The 20,708-nt window shown below is 43.4% G+C and overlaps 1 protein-coding gene across 3 annotated transcripts in view; it reads right to left on the bottom strand.

Annotated features, from left to right (window-relative positions):
• Nucleotides 1-20,708, bottom strand: part of LIPA (lipase A, lysosomal acid type) — a 122,589-nt gene continuing 101,881 nt past the window's right edge. For all 3 annotated transcript variants that reach the window (XM_061174212.1, XM_061174278.1, XM_061174148.1), the window contains exons 4-10: nucleotides 14,575-14,773; nucleotides 13,345-13,454; nucleotides 11,670-11,806; nucleotides 9,009-9,155; nucleotides 8,060-8,131; nucleotides 1,193-1,264; nucleotides 1-315 (exon numbers count right to left, since the gene is read on the bottom strand). In XM_061174212.1, the coding sequence (XP_061030195.1) occupies nucleotides 82-315; nucleotides 1,193-1,264; nucleotides 8,060-8,131; nucleotides 9,009-9,155; nucleotides 11,670-11,806; nucleotides 13,345-13,454; nucleotides 14,575-14,773 (971 nt within the window). In that variant the 3' untranslated portion in view covers nucleotides 1-81. The remainder of the gene's footprint in view (nucleotides 316-1,192; nucleotides 1,265-8,059; nucleotides 8,132-9,008; nucleotides 9,156-11,669; nucleotides 11,807-13,344; nucleotides 13,455-14,574; nucleotides 14,774-20,708) is intronic.

Below are 20,708 nucleotides of genomic sequence, written 5' to 3'. Positions count from 1 at the left end.
GGAAAGGAAAACAAGTATATTTAGAGAAATTAAGCAAACAAATTTAACATGACTTGACAGTAAATGTCTCCAGTCTGGCGTTCACTGATACTTCCTCATTAGATTTATCATTTCATTATAGAGCCGCCACGGGGCATCCAAGCCCCAGATGAAGTCAAGATGCTCCCATTCAGGAATGTGCTCGTGGTACACCATGTTGGAGATCTGGGTCAGTAAGACGTTGATGTCGCTGACGTCCGCGAGCCAGTCCTGACCCCCGCTCCAGACAGCGGTCCGCACCAGCATGTCTCTCACATTGTAAGAGGGAGGGTAAGTCTGTAATGAAAACCCATAGAAAGCGTTGTCTTTGTTGTTTTAATTGACAAAAATACAATCCCCAGTAAACACTGATTAGTAAATCTGATCTGAGAATCAAAGACTAAATTTTGAAAATCACTCTGTTTACTTTTCAAGTTGCTATTACCAGAACAAAAAGAAGCCTAACCCACAAGAAAAGAATACTAGCCGTTACAACTGCTAGCTATCGAGTTGTTACCCTGTGCTGGGCAAGGTAACGAGTTTCATCCCCTGGGAGGAAGGCGTCATTCTCCCAGGTAGTTGATGCCAAGCTGTAGAACTAAACCAAGTGGTTGGGAAGGGGCTTTGGAGTCATACCCACACCTCCCTTCCCTCTGGGGTGTGACACAAGTCATAGAAATTCTCTAAGCCTCTGTTTCTTCCTCTTTAATCATCATCATCATCACATCTATGTCACAGGGATATTCTGAGAATTAAATAAGAAAAACATGAGCAGAGTGCCTCACATTTTAGAGCCCTTAGCATCCAAAAAGTGGTCAATTCATTTGTATATGGAAGAAAAGGTTTAGGCAATGCAATTTGGCCAAGGCCCCCAGCCACCAGGTAACAGCCCTAGGCTTGTCTGACTCTTAACGTCTGTGTGCCTGATCACTATTCATGACCGATGACAGAGGTGACTATTTATACAGAGCCAGGGAAAGGACAAAGTCCAAAGCACGAACCAGGATGCTCAGGTTGTTCTAGAATTGACTGGGGGAAAACAAAGGCTACCTAGTCAACCCTCCCGACCATTTCCCCCCGCACCTGAGCCCAGCCAGAATCCTCATAACTCAGGCTGGCTTCCTTGATGAGTTTTCAGGGCCCATTTTAATTCTAAAGACTCTGAAGACTTTACCTGGTTGTAATGAAAATAATTCTTGGTACTACTTCCCCAGTCGAAGGCTTGAAACTTCTGCAATTTAATAAGCTAGACAGAAGACAATTGGGGGAGAAATAAAGTTATCTAACACAGAAATCTGATATAGCATCACAGGTTGCAAGAGTTAGCCACCCGCTCAGATAGCAAGTTTACACCGATACCCAGATTCACTCTTAATTTCCAAACTGCAATTTAAAATAAAACGGCAAAATTTTGCTCTCCTTTCCTAAATGACTCAATTTCTCACTGTATGATTGGAAAGTAGCTATTACATGACACAATAAAGCAGCTACACATATGTGCTGTAAATGATCCTGGATCAACATTGCATCCGTTGGATAAACTTTACGCTGATGTTTTTTTATTGGAATTTGAATCTTAAACTTTTCCAAAGAGTTAACTATCTCACTTGGGAAAGAAATACATATTTCAGCTCTGTGCTTTGTGAACACCTAGAGGGGTGGGATAGGGAGGGTGGGAGGGAGGGAGATGCAAGAGGGAAGAGATATGGGAACATATGTGTATGTATAACTGATTCACTTTGTTATAAAGCAGAAACTAACACACCACTGTAAAGCAATTATACTCCAATAAAGATGTTAAAAAAAAAAAAGAAATACATATTACATATAACATATGGATTAATATATTAATGTGTATTCATATGGATAAATATATTTATATTAGTATGTAAATACATTAATTGTACATGTAATTATATTACATATAATCTCCATCATATTTCCTATATATCCATCTATTTGACTATATTATTTAATATTTTATTAATTTCATTTATTTAACACTTTTTCTTGAGTACCAGTACCAGTAAAATCACCAAATTGTACTGCACACCGAACAATTCTAATCAGCTGAGGATACTAGAGCCATGAAATGATAATGTATATGAAATTTAAATGTATGCTTATTTAGGATAGCATGATATAAAAATATTAACAAAAAGTCACTTATTCATAAATTTTTAAATAATGCAAATCCATACCGCCTCTATATCCCCCAATTAAAAATATGTCAAGAATTAAATCCAAAATTGGCGAACCAAATGAACTGGAAACTGTTTACGCGTTGGCCAGAGGGTGGCGCCTGGTAAACAGGACAAACCTAGGCATTCTTTGTCAAAACTGCCTTTGGCTTCAGTTCTTATCAATTGCATAAAATTCTACTGTTTTATACAATAAACAACAGTGTGAGATGAGGTACTACAGGGGGAATGTTTAGCATCTGCTTTTGCTATTGCAAATGACAGATATTAATACCTGCAGCACATTTAACAAGCAGAGTAAGATATGAATTTACAGCACCTGTTAGTGCATCTCTTCCCTAGCTCTAATGGCCAGTGAAAATATATCAATGCAAGCTGTTCTGTCCCCACAGACAGACATCAGCTTGTCACTTTCTCACATATGTCTTTGGCTTTTATATAAAGCACCCAGAGTGAGTGTAGAAACAAAGGAAAGACGTGCCGAGAGTTCAGGCTGAACTTCAGATTTGACTTTTGTGCTCAGCATCATAGGACTTCAAACTATGCCCTTGAAAGGGCATCTCAGAAGGAGGGAAATGTGAAGAAGACTATTTATAGTAACAAAAACCTGCTAATAAGCTAACATCCAATGACAGATACTTGGTTAAATACATTATGTTACATCGATATACACATGGTATGCCACTGTCGTAAATATAAATATAATACAATAGAAAGAAAAACTGTTTATAAATAATACTAAGTGGAGAAAAGTCAGAAAGTAAAATTGAACGTGCACTATGGCTATACTTAAGTGGTAATCTTATGTGGATAAAGTTCAGGTGAAAATGCTTATAATACTAGGAGAGACAGTTTTTAAAGTCTCTCCTAATATTATAAGCATTTCCACCTCACCTTTATCCACATATGAATATTTTAAGTTTAAACTAATTTTAAACTATTTTAAAATAATTTTAAAAATTATTTTAACATCTTGTTGGTAATGAAAATGTAAATAGGTTCAACCTTTCTAAAGTACCATACATATTTGGAAGTCTTAAAGAGATGCCTACCCTCTGATCACTAAGTCTACTAAGACTGTATCCTAAGGAAGTCATCTGCCTAATGTATAAGGACAGATCTCTAATTCAAGAATATTTATCCCAGAATGTTTTATTGCCAAAAAAACCTATCATAGTAATAATAATAATAATAATAAATTCAAACAATAAAAAGTTGTCCTCAGTTACAAATATTTTTCAGCGTAGTTATTGACCTGGAAAAGCATTTTTGATTATGGCAGAGACTGCTATTTGCCCCCCAGTACCCATTCTTGCCTTCTTCCTTTCAGTAATAAAATTTCTAAAGTTTTTGCTAAGCACATGGCTGCCAGGGTAGGAACCATATCCCTTATGTGCCTTCTTCCTGGGGGCTGGAACTGCCATGAACGTGACCCAGTTTCAACCAGGCAGAAGAGGCCAGCACCCCAGAGATGGCCAAGCTATAGTGCAGGGGGGACCGGGTCACTGCATGACTTCCCGGAGAAGTCACAACTCCTCCACAACCGTGTGCCACTGATGTCTGGACTGGATTCTGAGGAAGAAAACTATTTATTTAGATGCTGTATTTTAGGGTCTTTGATGCAGCAACTTAGCCTGCACCTCAGAAATACAATGCTGTTTAATCAAATAAAAACTAAAATTATTAAAAAGTGCATGTAGCATAATCCTTCTTCTGTAATGGAAACAATTATACCAAAAAATTATAAGATTACAGTGTAAGAGTTCAGGACATGCCACCCCAAAATATGCTGCTTTGGCATAATGATTATTTTGAGTTAAAGGCACTTGAAAAACAGAAGATGTGAAGAGGACGCTGACCTTCCTTTTTCTTTCTAAAAGGAGAACACAAAACTCCCATGTGAAAGAAGCCCTCCCTATACCAGGAGGAAGAAGCGTAAAAGAGGAGGCTGAGAGAAATCTATAAAAAAAGACCTTGTGAAAATAACTCTCATGTCTTGTAAGTCTCCCCATATATTTTAGTTACTTTTCCACAACTGCTACTCTTTGTTCAACCTAGTATATAAGCACTTAGGCCTAGTTACTTCTTTGGGTCTTCATTTTTGTGAGGGCTCCCATGTACACGTAAAAAAAATCCATATGCTTTTCTCCAGTTAATTTGTCCTATAGCAGTCCCAGTCAGAAACCCGAAGAGGGTAAAGGAAAAATTTTACCTCCCCTATAATACGCAAATACTAATCGTAGTTATCCCTGGTGTTAGGCATACAGGTAATGTATTTTCTTCTTTGTACTCACATATTTTAAAAATTTCATAATGAACATATATATATATAAAAAATTTCACTAAATGTTTTTTACAGTGTTTTGAAGAGCTTAGCTAATGTATATTTTGCATTTTTTTTTTTAAGCAGCAGGTTTCAAACAATAGAGAACATCAGATCTTACAAGGTGCTTATTAAAATGCAGATCCCAGAGCCATACCCTCAGGAATTCTGATTCTCAACAAGTCTTGGGTAGACCCAAGAAACTGTATTTTTTTATAGCACCCTAAGTAATTCTGAACAGCACTGTAAAGATATGTTAGGACCGGCCTTCTTCAAACAGGAGCAAGTAGCTGGGCTCTGGGCATAGCCGGCAAGGGGGCTAGAGATTCCAGAGGGTCTCTGAAACGTGGGAGGCTTATAAAGAGAAGAAGATTTGTAAGCTAAATGAAAAAAACCCAGTGAAGAACTAGGTTTTAGAACTTCGAGAACTGAGTGCTAATTACTTATACAAAAGATCCATTTCAAAATTTACTATGAATAGAATGGCCTTCAAGGGCACCCCCAAACTCCTGCCACTGGAAACCTCCCAACTTCACATCTGAATTGCAGCCCTCAAGCCTGCCGGCGTCCAGGCCCCGCACACCCTCAGCAGAAGCCTCTCCCAGCAGGGACCAGGGCTGCTGCCCCAGCACGTCCTGGGTAGGCAGAGAGTGGCAGTCCCTGGCTGGCAGCCCTTGGCCAACAGCCCAGAGGAGGGAGAGTCAAGAAGGTCCTATGAAACAGCTGCACAAAGCAACCATTTTCTTAACAAAGGGATGACACACAGAGCAGAAGAACAGAGGGCAGGGCTGCCCTCTGCAGGGAATCTGGGGTCAGACACGTTCGCGGCGCACATTGCGATGTGGCGAGGACCTAAACCCACAGGGTCACCACTGGGCCCGAGGGTGGTGCTCTGATCCACAGCCAGCAGCCTCCGGCCCCAGTCAGCTGCTTGACAAAAGGGCTGGAACAAGAGCAGGGGCCTGGATTGCAGCCAAGCCAAAAGCTCTAGGCAAACCCAGCGCCAGTGGGGGCTTGCAGCACAAAAGGCTGGAGGACTACCGTGCCGTGCCATGTAACAGGGCAGTCTGACAGCTCCGGCCACCACATTCCCAAGGGTACCTGAAAGGCTAGGGCTGACGGTCATCTGCGCTCTGCTGAGGCATGCGGGGTACCACGCGTGGGCCGCTCAGCATCTGCCTTCAGCTCAGCTCAGCGGTCCTCCACACAAGGGAGCACTGACTCCTGAGGTGACAGAAACTGGACCTTGCTGAAAAATGTCCATTAGGTGAGAGGGTAAAAATGCTCAGAAAGATAAGGCTCTTCTGATGGCAGGGTATACAGAGAAAACAAGCGGCTCTAGATGGAGAAGTGCCCGAGGAGAAAAGTAGGGGACGGAATGGACACTTGGGAGTGAACATTTGAGGACTTCTGAAGGTTTCGGGACATTCCTTCAGAGGTAAGGGTGTGCTCTGCAGCATGTCATGAGCTACCTGCCTTCCAGATGCCCCTCTTCTAGGCCAAACTCTGGTACTGAGTCACTGACGCTTAACACTAGGCCTTACAGTCACTACGGGGCTAAAAGCCTCAGGCCGGGTCCCGCCTGGTCCCATAGGGATGAGCCCAAGGAGAGGTAACCGATAGCACTCGCAACTGACAGCGTTCCTGGGACAACTGAGGAAGGACACCAAAGCGCCAGTGATGTCCCGGATCAGAGGTTCCCAAATCCGGTTGGGCAGAAGAATCTAATGGGCAGAATTTTTTAAAAATATAAATTCTTACCACTCAGCACCAGAAAGAAATGAAGTACTGATGCACATGACAACTTGGGTGAATCTCAAAATAATTATGCTGAGAGAAGCCAGACAAAAACAAATATACACTGTATGATTATATTTAGACAAAACTTTGGAAAATTCAAAGTAACCTAGAGTGACAGAAAGCAGATGGGTCGCTGCAGATGGGAGAGGGTGGAGGGGGTATTAAAGGGGGCCTCTGGGGGTGACAGATACGTTCACTGTTTGGATCGTGGTGATGGCTTTGCAGGTGTATATCTATGGCAAAACATACTACATTGAACACTTTAAATATTGTATGTCACTTATACCTCGACAAAGATGTTTAAAAAAAATAAAGGTATACACACTCCAGTCCAAATGAATTAGAATCTCTAGGGATGGGACACAGGAGTCTTTGTGTTTAAAAGCCTGGATTGTAGCTAATCCAACAGCCCTACCACAAACCCAATATCCTTTACTTTTTTAAAATAATATTTTATTAAAAAGTGTACTTTTAAAGGCAACTCACATGATTCTGATGCAGGCAGTGACTGCCAGTTGTTTGAAAATTGCTATCCAAGCCACTCACTGCATCTTGGTTTGAAGCTTAAGTGGTGAGTTATTTCATATTTAAAAAGAATTTGGGGGGAAAAATTATATAAAAACATGTCCTGAGGTAGAAAAAGTCCCTGACATATTGTCAGGTGAAAAAAAAAAAGCTATAAAAGAGTAAGAAGGGGCTTCCCTGGTGGTGCAGTGGTTGAGAATCCGCCTGCCAGTGCAGGGGACATGGGTTCGAGCCCTGGTCTGGGAAGATCCCACATGCCACGGAGCAACTGGGCCCGTGAGCCACAACTACTGAGCCTGCGCGTCTGGAGCCTGTGCTCCGCAACGAGAGGCCGCGATAGTGAGAGGCCCGCGCACCGCGATGAAGAGTGGCCCCCCGCTCGCCGCAACTAGAGAAAGCCCTCGCACAGAAACAAAGATCCAACACAGCCAAAAATAAATAAATTAATAAATTAATTAATTAAAAAAAAAAAAGAGTAAGAAGAAAAGAAATCAATCTATTTCTACAATTATGATTTCTATCTATATCTTTAACCACCTCTTTCTGAAATGATACGCAGCAAGAGATATGGAGTAGAATGCAAAGACATTTTATATCCCTGGTACACATTCTCTATCTCTGTGTGGGATTACAGAACAATTTTATTTTTCACCTTATGAGAATTTTTATTATTATACCCGTATGTAATTTATATATTTTCTAGAATGAACATGCATACTTTTGTGATGTGTGATCGTACAATCAAAACTCTATTTTAAAATTTACTGTCTCTTAGTTATATCCTTGACTGATTTAGCTCTGTTTCTCCACTGAGGTTTCAGGCATACAGTGTTCATAGGTTAATGCTGAAATAGCAGCTTCTATCTCCAAAGCTGCTCTAAAATCTTGCTTTCTGGAGCAACACAGAAATAAAATAAATCTGGGACTCAGTGAAAAACTGACAGAGGGGAGGGGGAAGAAAAGAACAAGCAAGTCAACCCCAATAGCTGTTTGGTGAACTCACACCGTAGTAGAGTCTGCCCCAGGGAGGATAACACAATCAACATAAACATAGTGACAGGAGCCCAGGACTCAGAAAGGAAAGCAGCTCAGATGTGTAAGCAGACTATCTTTCTATTTGCTTCATGGAATGCACAGAACTTTCTAAGGCCGACGTTCCACAAACCCCCCACTGTACTCCTGGAATGCGTACCTGGCTCCAGTGTAACATATTTTGCACAGAAGTTCCGGCAGGAGTGTGTGTGGCATACACAGCCACTCTAGACTGCAAAATAAACACGTGGAAATAAAGAATGAAAATAGCCTGAAGGAGGCATTGATAATAAACACAGTTCGCACCTTGAAGCATTAAAAACTACAGAGCCACAATCTCAAATACGTGAGATTAAGAGCAGGAAAAAAAATTCTTTGACTACAAATACGTCCTGTAAAAATATGAATAACCACACATACACACACAGAATACACATGAAGGATATACAGCAACATGGTAACCGTGGGGCTGTATTGGTTGAGATTACTGCTCATTTCTATTTTCTTCTTCATATTTTTCTGAATTTCCAAAATTTTATATAACAATCATACCTTGCTTTCATTCATCAGAAACAAGAAAAATTAACATCCCTTAAAAATTCCCTAGAGCCTTCATTCCAGAATTTTAAGGCCTGTTTTCAAAATACAACATGACAAACTACGAATGTATTTAAAACACCAGCACATTGCTGGCCAAGGGTTTACATTTTATAAAATAAATAAATAAATATATATACATGGGTGGGTATGTGCCTGTGTGTGTAAATGGCCATTCCAAATTTAAACACATTTATAGTAATTATTTTGAAGAAAAAGATCACTAGAATAAATATAAATATTGCAATTTAAATGAAGACCAATCTCCTCATTCCATAGTTTCCACATAGGTACAATGTAGGAAGCTGACAATGGCTGGCGCGAGGTTAGCCACAAATGGTGTTCCAGGCACCTGCCAAGGTTGATTCTTATACCCCTTAAATGAAAGATCCTTTAGAGTTCTAATGAGGTCATTCCTGCCTCTCCCACATCCTCCAACACAAAGAAGTATATTCACAGATAAAATAAAATCACTGACAGTTAAAAGCAAGTGTTATTGTAAACATACATACCATATTTAAATTTCTCTCATTAAATCCACACAGAACAAAAAAGATATTTCCGCAAAGCTCCTTCAGAATGACATGAGTACAAACATGTGTACTCAGCCATTTCACAAATGTACTCTGGGGAAGAAATTCTTTAACCCCAAATAAGTCCTGCAAAATAAAAAGAATATTTCAGCATTTCCTTCTGGTGTATGGCCTCCACGTCCCACCTCACAAGCAGACACATGCCAACCGTGTCCACAGATGGCCTCAGAAGAGAAATGGCAACCAGCGGGCATTCAAACTAGGACACCTGTGCGATACGTCTACTAAGGCAATAGCAGATGTTATAGACGTGTATTTAAAGTCTCAAATGAAAAAAAGAAGGCAAAAAATCAAATAGGTCCACAGAAGACTTTTACAGTGGGAGGGGGCCTGAATGATCCCTCATCCCAGGGCCATCCCCCAAGTTTCATCTGACTTTGATGGATTGCTAGCGACTTCTGAGAAAGAGTTGAAACTGTGGTTGGTCAGCAATGTGTCTGTTTAGGACACATACATCTGATCTGATGCTATTGGCCAGTGGACCAAGTCCTGCCCACTGCCTTTTGGGGTTTATTAATACTTAATACAAAATTTACCATTTTAACCATTTTTAAGTGTTCAGATCAGCAGCATTAGTACATTCACATTGTTGTGCAACCATCACCACTATCCATCCATCTCCAGAACTCTTTCAACATCTCAGATTGAAACTCTGTACCCATTTAAACAATAACTCCCCATGCCTCCTCTGCCAGCACTGCCTGTTTTTATAAAGTTTATTGGAATACAGCCATGCTTTTCTCTATACACACTGTCTCTGGCTGTTTTCACAAGATAAAGGCAGAGGACTTCCCTGGTGGCGCAGTGGTTAAGAATCCACCTGCCAATTCAGGGGACACGGGTTCAAGCCCTGGTCCGGGAAGATCCCACATGCCGCGGAGCAACTAAGCCCGTGCGCCACAACTACTGAAGCCCGCATGTTCTAGGGCCCGTGAGCCACAACTACTGAGCACATGTGCCACAACTACTGAAGCCCACGTGCCTAGAGCCCGTGCTCCACAACAAGAGAAGCCACCGCGATGAGAAGCCCGCACACCGCAATGAAGAGTAGCCCCCGCTCACCGCAACTAGAGAAAGCCCACGCACAGCAACGAAGACCCAACGCAGCCAAAAAAAAAAAGACAAAGGCAGAGTTCAGTAGTTGAAACAGAAACCATATGACCCACAAAGCCAAAAATATTTATTATCTGGACCTTTAACGAAAACGCTTGCTGACTCCTGGTGTACATCAGGCCTGACCAATGGCCCCTGGACCTGTGCTCAAGTATTTCTGGGGCAATCACTATGCCCTCAAGGCAGATCGTCGTGTACATGTGTAATAGGAAATAGGAAAAAGATCTTCTTTAGAGTGAACCCAAATTTGTCTCCTTATAATTTACACTTTCACTGATGCCTACCCTCTGGAGGGACAAGCAGAGTGAAAAATTCAAATGCCTACAAAGGTAGTTTTATGGGTTGAATTGTGTCCCTCCTGAAAAAGATATGTTGAAGTCCTAATTCCCTGTATCTCAACATGTGACATTATTTGGAAATAGGGTCTTTATCAAGGTACTCAAGTTACATAGTTGGATACTGTCTACATTAAAACAAAACAATACATTTCTCTCTGGACCTATATAGGTATATAAGTTCCCACACAAGGTCTGTAGGAAAAGACCCCAGACTGAGCATGGTGCTTAATTCTAAGGCACTAGGAGAAGCCTTGGTAGTTGAAGGGTACTTTATTTGTAATCTCCGAATTGTTTATAATGAAAATCGAAGGTTCTGTTATCCAAGGTATTTAAAATAAATGTGGTTAGAGGGGCCCACATCTTACCTGCCTGTCTGATCACTGGTACAGAGAATCCCATCTTATGTGAGAGTCAGATTCTGAGGTCAGAGTATAGTCTATGTGTCCTGTGAACATATTTCTTAAATGGCCAAGAGATAAGTATAAGTTAAGTATATATTTCTGTATAGGATTTCATATGTGTGTGTACAAACGTATCATACATAAAACATAGATAGTGCGTGCGTAACGGACCATCTGGCCTCAGCTGGCTCTCAACTCCTCATAAAAACTGCTTCCTCCTTGAGCGAAGCCTGGAGGGTTCACACATTGAGGTCCGATGAAGTTACTGGCCTCTGCTTAGGGGCCATATAATAAAATATAATAGATCACCCTCCGTGTGGTCAGGGTCGGGCATGTGGAATAGCACATCGCCTGTCTCCCATCTCCTGCCTACTCCTAGGCACGGACCCACCCTATGGAATAAAGGGCAACTTCAAGGAGGTTGAAGCTGCTTTCTCCTGGCCCTCCTCGTGCTCTCTTTGTAAGGTGGGTGGGGAGTTGCACTGACGTGTTAACCACGAGAACAGGGAGCTCCAGTGTGGAGCTAAGGATACCTTCCCTGACTCCCCAGGATCTGGAAGTAGGGGTGAAGGGGGAAAGAAAAACCACGGAGAGAAGAAAACCCACTGTTCCACTGATAGCAAAACACAGGGGGGGAAGGCACACCTTCTTCCTCTAAAGGCCAATTCTTCAGAACCAAAAAGGAAATCTGTGAGGGAAGGGAGAGGAGGTGGGGGGAATCCAAGTACCTTAATGAGAAGATCCGGAAATTGTCCTAATTTAACTAGAGGGCTAGTAGCAAACTTGGCTGAAGCCACGGGAGCCAGGGCAAAAAACATTTTAATCTTTTTGGCCAGCTCCGGGATCCGTGAAAATGCTATGAAACCTGTGGGAACAAAAGGAAAATAACAGAATTCCATCTTCTGGGACTTTTCTCTGAAAAGGCAAGGGCAGGCATGCGTGTCGCCTTCTAGTGGCAATCTGAGAACTGTGCAAGCAATGCCAGGAGGCAAAACTCGTGAAATGAGGGCCTCCGAACTCCTATGCGCACAAACACTGAGTTTGATTAAACCAGTAAATCAAGTTTTGTTAAGTGCTTGTTTCGATCTTCAGCCTACATATGCACTGGAAGAAATCCAGGTCGCTAGAGCCAGAAGATGTTTCCCGTTCCTTCAATGATGTAAGCCAGGGAATCCAAGACTATTCCTAACAGCTCCACCCCACTGTGTTCATCCCCTACTGCTCCGCCTCCATCACTAAGAATGATGTACGAAGGTACTCAAAGCAGTCGCCAAGGACTCGAAAGGAACTTACACATTTAGAATCCTCTAGCTTTAAAATATCTTTTAGCTTCCTCTCAGGTCACTTCTTGCCTTAAACTTGGCCCCAGAATGTCAATTTTGAAAGCAGTGGGGCAAAGGACACCAATGGACAAGTCATGGAAGAACAAATATAGATGAAAAAAATGCTTAAGTCCATTGATAAGAAGGGCAATTACGTCCATGTTACTTGTTGCTTGAAGCCTCTCAAGCTGACAAAGAGGAGTGGTAGTGAGGGCAAGGCAACTTAACCACGGATATGGAGACACTTCAAAGCATTCATACCTTTCATATCATAGTTTTCTTCTAGGAATGTGTTCTAAGAAGATTGTGTGATAGGAACACAAAGATATTAGTCACAGTAAACACTAATGGGGGAATTAAATAAATTATGGGACAGGTCTCTAGTCCCTAATCAGAGGAACTCTTGTTTGCTCGAATTATGAGCATTTTTTGGGGGGAGGGGGGGCCACAACGCGTGGCTGGAAGGATCTCAGTTCCCCGACCAGGGATTGAACCCAGGACAAGGCAGTGAAAGCTCAAAGTCCTAACCACTAAGCCACCAGAGAACTCCTGTCAATTTTTATTTTTTTTAAACTTTGCTAAATTTTCTGTTTCTGTTTACAATGAATACACAATACTTTTATCATCAGCATAAATTAAAAATAGATATGACTTTTAAAAATTATTTGTAAATAAAGTGTACTATGGCATCCTTGTAGCTAGCTTTATTCCTCTTCACTTTAAAAAATCAGTGTATTTCCTTGTTTTCTTTATAAATTCTCTGCACTTATACAACTTCCTGTTTTATACTCTCTCACATTCCCATATCACTTAACTAGGAAAATATGTAATAGGCTGTGGTTTACATTGATTCCTTCAATCAAGGGAACCATACACCATGTTCATCTATTTATGTTTGTCTGAATATCCAGAGAAGACTCAACATTACCAAAATTCTTTGCCCTATTCATTATTTCTGCCTGGCATTAAAAAGCAAACACAAAACTCTATCTGAACATTATTTTTTTATATTTCACTTTTAAGAATGAACACAAACTGTAAAAAAACATTATATAACCTCCCATCTTTATTTTATACATACCTATCGTGGTGCCTTGAGAATGACCCACATAATACACTTGTTCTTGGCCAGTTTTATTCAGAATGAAGTTAATTGAAGCTGGTAGGTCATAATTTGCCATCTCATCGTAACTGTAATCCAGAAAAGGAAATTTTTCATTGAGACATTGCATACAAATACAACAGCATACAAGCGTGCTGCTTGATGAGTTATCACAAACTGAACACAGCTGGGTAAACCAGCCCTGAGTGCAGGGAACTGAACGTTACCAGCACTGCAGAAGCCTCCCTGGGCTCCTTGCTAACCATGCCTCCCCAAAGTAACCACTATCCTCCTTTCTTAAACCATAAATTTGTTTGATCCATTTGGGAACTTTTCTATGAATGGGATCAAACAGCGTGTATCGTTCTGCATCTGACTTCATCTTTGCCGTCACATATAGCTGTCGGCTGGTCACTGTGTAAATACATGACACTTTATTTGTTCACTCATTGCTGATGGGCATTTGGTAGTTTCCAATTTTCCGCTATTACAAATAGCGTAACAACAAGTATATTCTTGGACATGCCTTTGGTAAAAGCTCTCATTCCTGTGTTTCACGGCCTTGGGTAGGTTCTGGTTTTACAAATGGGGAAGCAAGCCTGAAGGAGTCATGGTGCTGACTTTCTCTAATGCCTGGTACAGAGACACAGCCCTGAACCTGTACGCATGTGTACTGACTGTAACCACCACTTGTGCTGTGCCAGGCGCTGTGCCAGCCTCCTTCCCTGTATCCTCTCCTTTAAGCCCCCAGTGACCTTATGAGAAAGGTATTTATTATCCCCATTTTACAAAAAGGCAACAGACACAGGGCTTATGCCACATGCCTAATATCATGCAGCGATCAACTGGTATAGCCAGAAGTAAGAGAGAGAAGAGGAGAACTTCTAGAAATAAGAAGAGTGAATATTTGGAGGACGTGTTTATGGAGGAAGGGAGAAGGGTATGGTATACAATTTACACAGCGACACCCACACCACCAGGAATGTCAAAATAACTAAAAATCCCTTATTGAATCTAATCCATAAATGTAATCATTTATTTATAATTTACCTTACTGCTATTTATTAAATTCCTAACAAGGTGTAAAATCTTTCATAAACCATTAGTTTCCCATCATATGATCTTGAGTTTCCCATCTATTTGCCTCCCCAGTGTCTACGTTGAGGGTCCCAAGGAAAAAGACCCCCGTCATAATCAATTCAAAGATACCTGAAGGCCCAGAATTCATCCTGAGATACTGAAAGAGTCTTGTGTTTCTGAGACCAGGTGTTTCCCCTGCTGTTCCCCATCCACACATCAAAACCCGCATCTGCCAGAATGAAGCCCAGGCTGCTGCTGGGCAGGTTTGTGACCCAGTTACTGGAATCTGCCAGCAAGCCATGCTGCAGGAACACAACTGGTCTGGGACCTGGAAAGCAATCATGTTTAGGAGTTAGCAACACCAAGCTTCAAAACAAACATGATATCCTGCTAATCAGAAAAGTCACAAAAGATCACAAAGCAAATAATGCAACAGAAACAAAAGACTGAGGTAGCATTAGCATTCAGTGGTAACTGTACTATAGATACTGTGTGAAGGGCGCCTGGGAGCTGTATGTTTTCCTTGGGCACATGAAGATACTTCTCACCCATCCAAGGTGCTCTGGGGCTGGGCCATGAGGAAGAAGACTTGACCTTAAAAGACCAGGAAGTCAGGCTAACCAAGAAAAGACCTTGGCAACATATGGGGACCAGTGGGGCAGGACTGCCTTGTTCCAAGACGCACTCCTGCTGGTCATCAGTAAGAGAGAAGGCGCGTCGGCACTGCGGTGGTCTCTGCTGGGGAAAGGAGAGTTAGAGCGAGGCAGAAGGAGAGCACACTGGGGGCCAAATTCCTTGCTGCTGGTTCCAACCTGTGCCTCTTCAGACACTTAGTGGAAAACCTGAGGTTGTGCAGCTGACTTCACAGGGCAGAGTCCTGAGAAAGGAGGACGGGTTTCAATGGGGGTGGGAGAACCGAGGAGGGGAGAGCAGGATAGAGAGTGGGGCAGCCAGGCCAGGACTGAGCTGGAAGGGGGGATCAGGTGCCAGTTTTCAGGGACCAGGAGTCAGCTGCCTACCTTTTCTTTTTTTTTTTCTTTAACATCTTTATTGGAGTATAATTGTTTTACAATGTTGTGTTACTTCATGCTGTATAACAAAGTTAGTTTCAGCTATACGTATACATATATCCCCATATCTTCTCCCTCTTGCATCTCCCTCCCACCCTCCCTATCCCACCCCTTTAGGTGGTCACAAAGCACCCAGCTGATCTCCCTGTGCTATGTGGCTGCTTCCCACTAGCTATCTGTTTTACATTTGGTAGTGTATATATGTCCATGCCACTCTCTCACTTCGTCCCAGCTTACCCTTCCCCCTCCCCGTGTCCTCAAGTCCATTCTCTACGTCTGCGTCTTTATTCCTGTCCTGCCCCTAGGTTCTTCAGAACCATTTTTTTTTTTTTAGATGCCATATATATGTGTTAGCATACGGCATTTGTTTTTCTCTGCCTACCTTTTCTCGATGGGGAATATTTCAAATTCCCCTGAAATCTCTCTGCACTTCCCTCCCTAACCCCCCGGAAGCCTTCAAGGGAGAAATTTGGGAGTTGGCAAGTTGAAGATATACCAGGAAACTCTTTAAGCACCACCAATAAATAACTTCTGGGTTCCCACAGGCAATTAGGAGCCACTGACACTTTCCCAGGAGGTGAGCATGAAGCCCAGGAAAGTGCAGGCGGCCAACTCAGGCATGTGCCCACCATGCATGTGTGCCCACCATGTACGTGTGCCAATTATGGTGGCTGAGGGGCTTCCAACAATACCTGCAAATACCCCCACTGCAGCCCGTACCTACCATTCACCCCTGCACGAAGCTTAAAACATTCCCAGACCCCTCGCCCTACACTCCATAGAAGGGTTTCCCAAAGTTCCTGTATTTACCCCATACATTGAATTTCCATGGACTGGGCTTTGCCTAAAACAACCACTACTGCAATCCAGGTTATAAAGAGTCTCTGTTTAACAGAAAAAGAAACAAAGAAAATATGTTTAATTACTTTGGAATTTAAATAAACTGTTTACATTAAGGGGTAATCTGTGGACATCTATTAACTCTATGCCACAATCAGCTGGGTACCTACAAAATGAAAGTAACTGCACAAGTACAAAGAGAACACAGCTACACATACACACACACACACACACATGCACAAACCGACCATGCAGACCCCAGGGTGACAGCAAAGCCATCCAGTGTGTGTCGGGGGAGGGGATGGTGGAGAAAACTCAGTGATTTGTTAAGACACCTGTCACAGGGGAAGGGAGCGGATCGAAGTCACTTTTTTTTCTAATTCTCTTTTTGTTTGTTGGGATTCCCCCATCCCTCGCTTCAAGCTGAATACGAAAGCTCTCATGAACAGATATAAAAGATGGCACCAGATAGGAAGAAAATAGTGAATCTGTTCTTGAAAAGCCAGGTGTTTTCAAATCTGGAGGATCTGGGCCAAGAACTGCAAAGCATATGGCAGACCCCACGGCTTTCTCGTGGGAAATGCCAGCAGGGGAGGAAAGGGGCTGGCATGGAAAGGCACATGGCTGAGAAATGGCACCTCAGCAACCTCAGGCCTCTCAGCTGTGTCCTACTCATTCATTCGAAGAGTTTTTACTGAGAATTTTACTGTATAATAAGCAGTGCACTAGAAGTTAAAAAAAATCAAGTGATTCAAAACACACGTTACATTTTGTATAAACCTGTCCTGCTACCTACTCTGTGCTGGTCACTGTGTTAGATTCAGGGACACGAACGTGGGTAAGCCATGCTCCCTCCCCCACGGAGCTCCATTCTAGTGAAGGAGACAGACACACGATTACCTTCTAGCCCTGTGTGGAAAAGGCCAGACCACCATGCAGGAAAGCCCAGAGGAAAGAGAAAAGTACTCAGCCAGGGGAGGAATATTTGAGCCGGTTCTTAAGTAAGAGACAGACTGCCCCACAAAGGGTTCGGGTGAAGAAACGGCAGCCTGGATTGGCAGAGAACTGACACTGCATCCCAGGCCTCAGCCAGATGGGACCCCAGAGTGTACTGTAAAATGTAAACGCTCCCTATAGGCGTCTGATGCAAAGGCAGCTTGGGGAACCGCTGGTAGCGCGTGGTGCCTTGTCTGACCTGGGCATAGAGGGGATATGAAGGACTTCCCTCAGGGGTGCACATCCTTGCAGGTGTGGCCAGCTCCCTTTCCTCCCAGAACAAAAGGGGCCTCTAAGGAGGAAGCTGCAGAGGATACAACCCACTGGGCTTCCCATGCCCATGATTCCATTAGACATGATGGGCCACCAACAAAGGGAAAATATTAACAAATCCTGTCCTGGGGTGGAAAATGGGTGCTAAACTGCTTGTCCCTTCCCTCTGGCATTTAGTGAATGCAAAAGGGCAGCAGAATAGACAAGGGCACTGTGACGGGCCTACCCACCTGTCTGCCAGCTTCTCCCACCTGCTCCTAAGAGGGGGGGAGTGGGGAGAAAGGAAGGCATGATGTCATCTTTCCCATCCCGCCACCAATCAAGGATTTAAGGATTTGTTGGAAAAAGAAGTTTCTCTCTAGAAGGGTTAAGCCTACTGCCATTCACATCTTCCAGTGAATTACTTTAATCAGATTTCTTTTCATCCTGCTGAGAGAAGCTGACTGAATTAACAGCTAGCTATATTATGATGCACCCCTGTGCTCTAAGGCACTGTGCTGAAAATCCTAAGAAGTTAGTACTATTTCCATTTAACAGAACAAGAAATTGTGGCTAAGAGAAGTCAAGTAATTTGCACAAGATTGGATAAGAGCTAGTAAGTGGGGGAGCTGGGATTCGAATCCACATAAGTCTAATGCCAGGGTCCACGCTCTTAGCGGTTTTGCTATGGGAAAGGCTAACAACAGAGAGTCATTCTACAACATACAGAGGCCCTCAGGGAATGACAAGCCAAAGAGAGAAAGCTATTTTGGAGGGAGCTGGACCAAGTGCTTGGAAGAAAGGAATCTCTAGTAGATGGATGGAGGAGACAGAGAATAGGAGGCGAGGCCACGATATGCAAACTTGCCCGCTCAGGCAATTCTTCCAAGGACCAGCCTAGCCCACACACTCCAGCACCTGCAGCCTGGTCTGTCTTTGAGCAACAAACCAACAGGTCAGGACAAGGGCTGCCTTTCCTGCTGTGCCCTGCAATTAGCTTGTCCAAACTGGCTGTACGAGGGCTGGGGGCTGACGGAAAGGCCTAAAAGTACCTTGGCCCAGAGAGGGCAAGTGACTTCATTACAGTCACCTACGTAGTTAGCACAGAGCCAGCAGAGATGCAGCCCGGTGACGGGCCGCCACAGCGCTGCCTGCCTGATGCGGCCAAACGTGGGTGGAAGCCAGGAGGGGATTACTCAGCCTCCAAAAATGAATCTGCTGAGCCCACAGCCTCACAAGAGGAAGATGACCGGGTGCACGGGGAAGTTCCTCCTGCCTCGCAAGCACTGGCCTTCTCTACCAGGGCAGTGTCTGGACAGGTCTCCACCATGCTTAAAAATGGTGTGAGAAATCAGCTTAGGTCCAACAAAGAACCAAAAGAAGGAGGAGGAGGAGGAGATCACAAAGATCAGCACGTTGGCATGAAACAGACTCTGGTTCTTACTGGATATGAAACCCTTTAGAATTTACTCAGTCTCTCTGGAGTATCGATGTCCTTTTCTAAAGTGGGGATGATACAATGGCTGATAAATAATAGTGACTCACAATAATAATAATAAATGTACAAATGTAATAAATCATTACTAAGGAGAGGCTTATCTCCAAAGCACTCATCACCAGGAACTTAAGCAATGGAAGCTGGTACGCAGGTTATCTAAATCAAGCACTTTGCACCCTGTCCCTTGATCAGAGACATTGCTGCAGTGCTAAGAGCCCAAGGGGCAGACATGCCATCACAAGCCGTGGGAATCCTGCCTTTACTACCAGCCAGCTACTTTATAATGAGCAAGTTAATTAACCTCTGTAACCTTGGTTTCCTCCTCTGTAACAGGGGGTAATAAGAGCCCTTACATCCAAGAGCTGTGTGACAAGTCATGTGACAGTTCACACAGAGTGCAGCACATGGCCCAACCACAGGAAGCGTTCAGAAAGGCATGCAGACTTTGCCACTGCCCAGATCACTGCACTCACGTTTCACAGTCACCCTGCTGGAAAGGGGGTGACCCTCGGCAGAAGGAAACACAGTAGTGCCGGGATCACAGAGCAGGGAAGAAAAACACCCCATCCTCAGGATGCCATTTGCCCCACCAGCAGCAGTGGTGGTCACTTTGATCGCTAAGCAACAAGAAGGCAGCAATCGGTCTGTCTCATTCACTGCAGCCTCCGTGGCACCCAATGCTGAGTCTGTCACGCGGCGCTCGCTCCAGGCAAATTTGATGAATAAAAGCAATAATGAAGGAATAAAGGAAGGAAAGTAATAAAAAGAAAAACAACAGTGCATATTCACACACACAGAGATACCCACCCCACATATACCATGTGCACTTTCCAGGGCACTGCCTTAATTAGAGTTTACTGCGTACCCAGGATGGCACTACGCCATTTATGTTATTCTTCCTACGTTACAGATGGGGACTCTGAGGCATAGAAAAAAGAAATAATTTGCCCAAGGATGTAAATACAATTAGTATATGGTGGAACTGGGAACCATGTGATTACGCGATTACCAAAGTGCTTGTTATCTCCATGCCAAACTGCCTTTCTGCTTCCCCTGCCCTTCTCTGCTACCACAGCCTGCCTTCAAACAGAGGTACGGTGCCTCCGAGCTCAGGAGGATCCTTAATTCAATGTGGTCTTGGGCAAGGAACATTATAAAGTGCGGATGCTTTGGTCAACCCGGTCCCCAGGAGGACCAGGACTGTAGAAGCAGGTAGACTGAAGCCTTGGGCCGGAGAGATTATCAAGTAATCAGAAAAGGTTTGGGCTCTCCAAGAGCTCGTGGTCTAGTGGGGAGGAACGAGGTTATAAGCATCATCACTGACATAATACGCTATTATTTATTGTCTTACCTGTCTTAACTGCTATGAAGGAAACACACAAAGAGCTTTGAGGCCATGTAGCCAGGGGCCACCCTGAGCGGGTGTGAGCAGCTGGGGAATTCCTCCCTGAAGTCACATCGAGGTTAGCGGGAGGAAGAAAGGGAGCACTGCAGGAGGGAGGGGTGCCGAGCAGAGCACTCGCTTCCTTTCCACTCTGACTCTGAGCCCCAGCTCCAACCTGCCAATACGAGACAAACTGTGCTGTGCAGCTGACACTGCCTTGTGA

Source organism: Eubalaena glacialis, chromosome 1 (genome assembly GCF_028564815.1).
Source record: "Eubalaena glacialis isolate mEubGla1 chromosome 1, mEubGla1.1.hap2.+ XY, whole genome shotgun sequence".
Lineage (NCBI taxonomy): Eukaryota > Metazoa > Chordata > Mammalia > Artiodactyla > Balaenidae > Eubalaena > Eubalaena glacialis.
The sequence above is the reverse complement of the archived record's forward strand: the minus strand, read 5'-3'. Positions and strand labels throughout refer to the sequence as shown.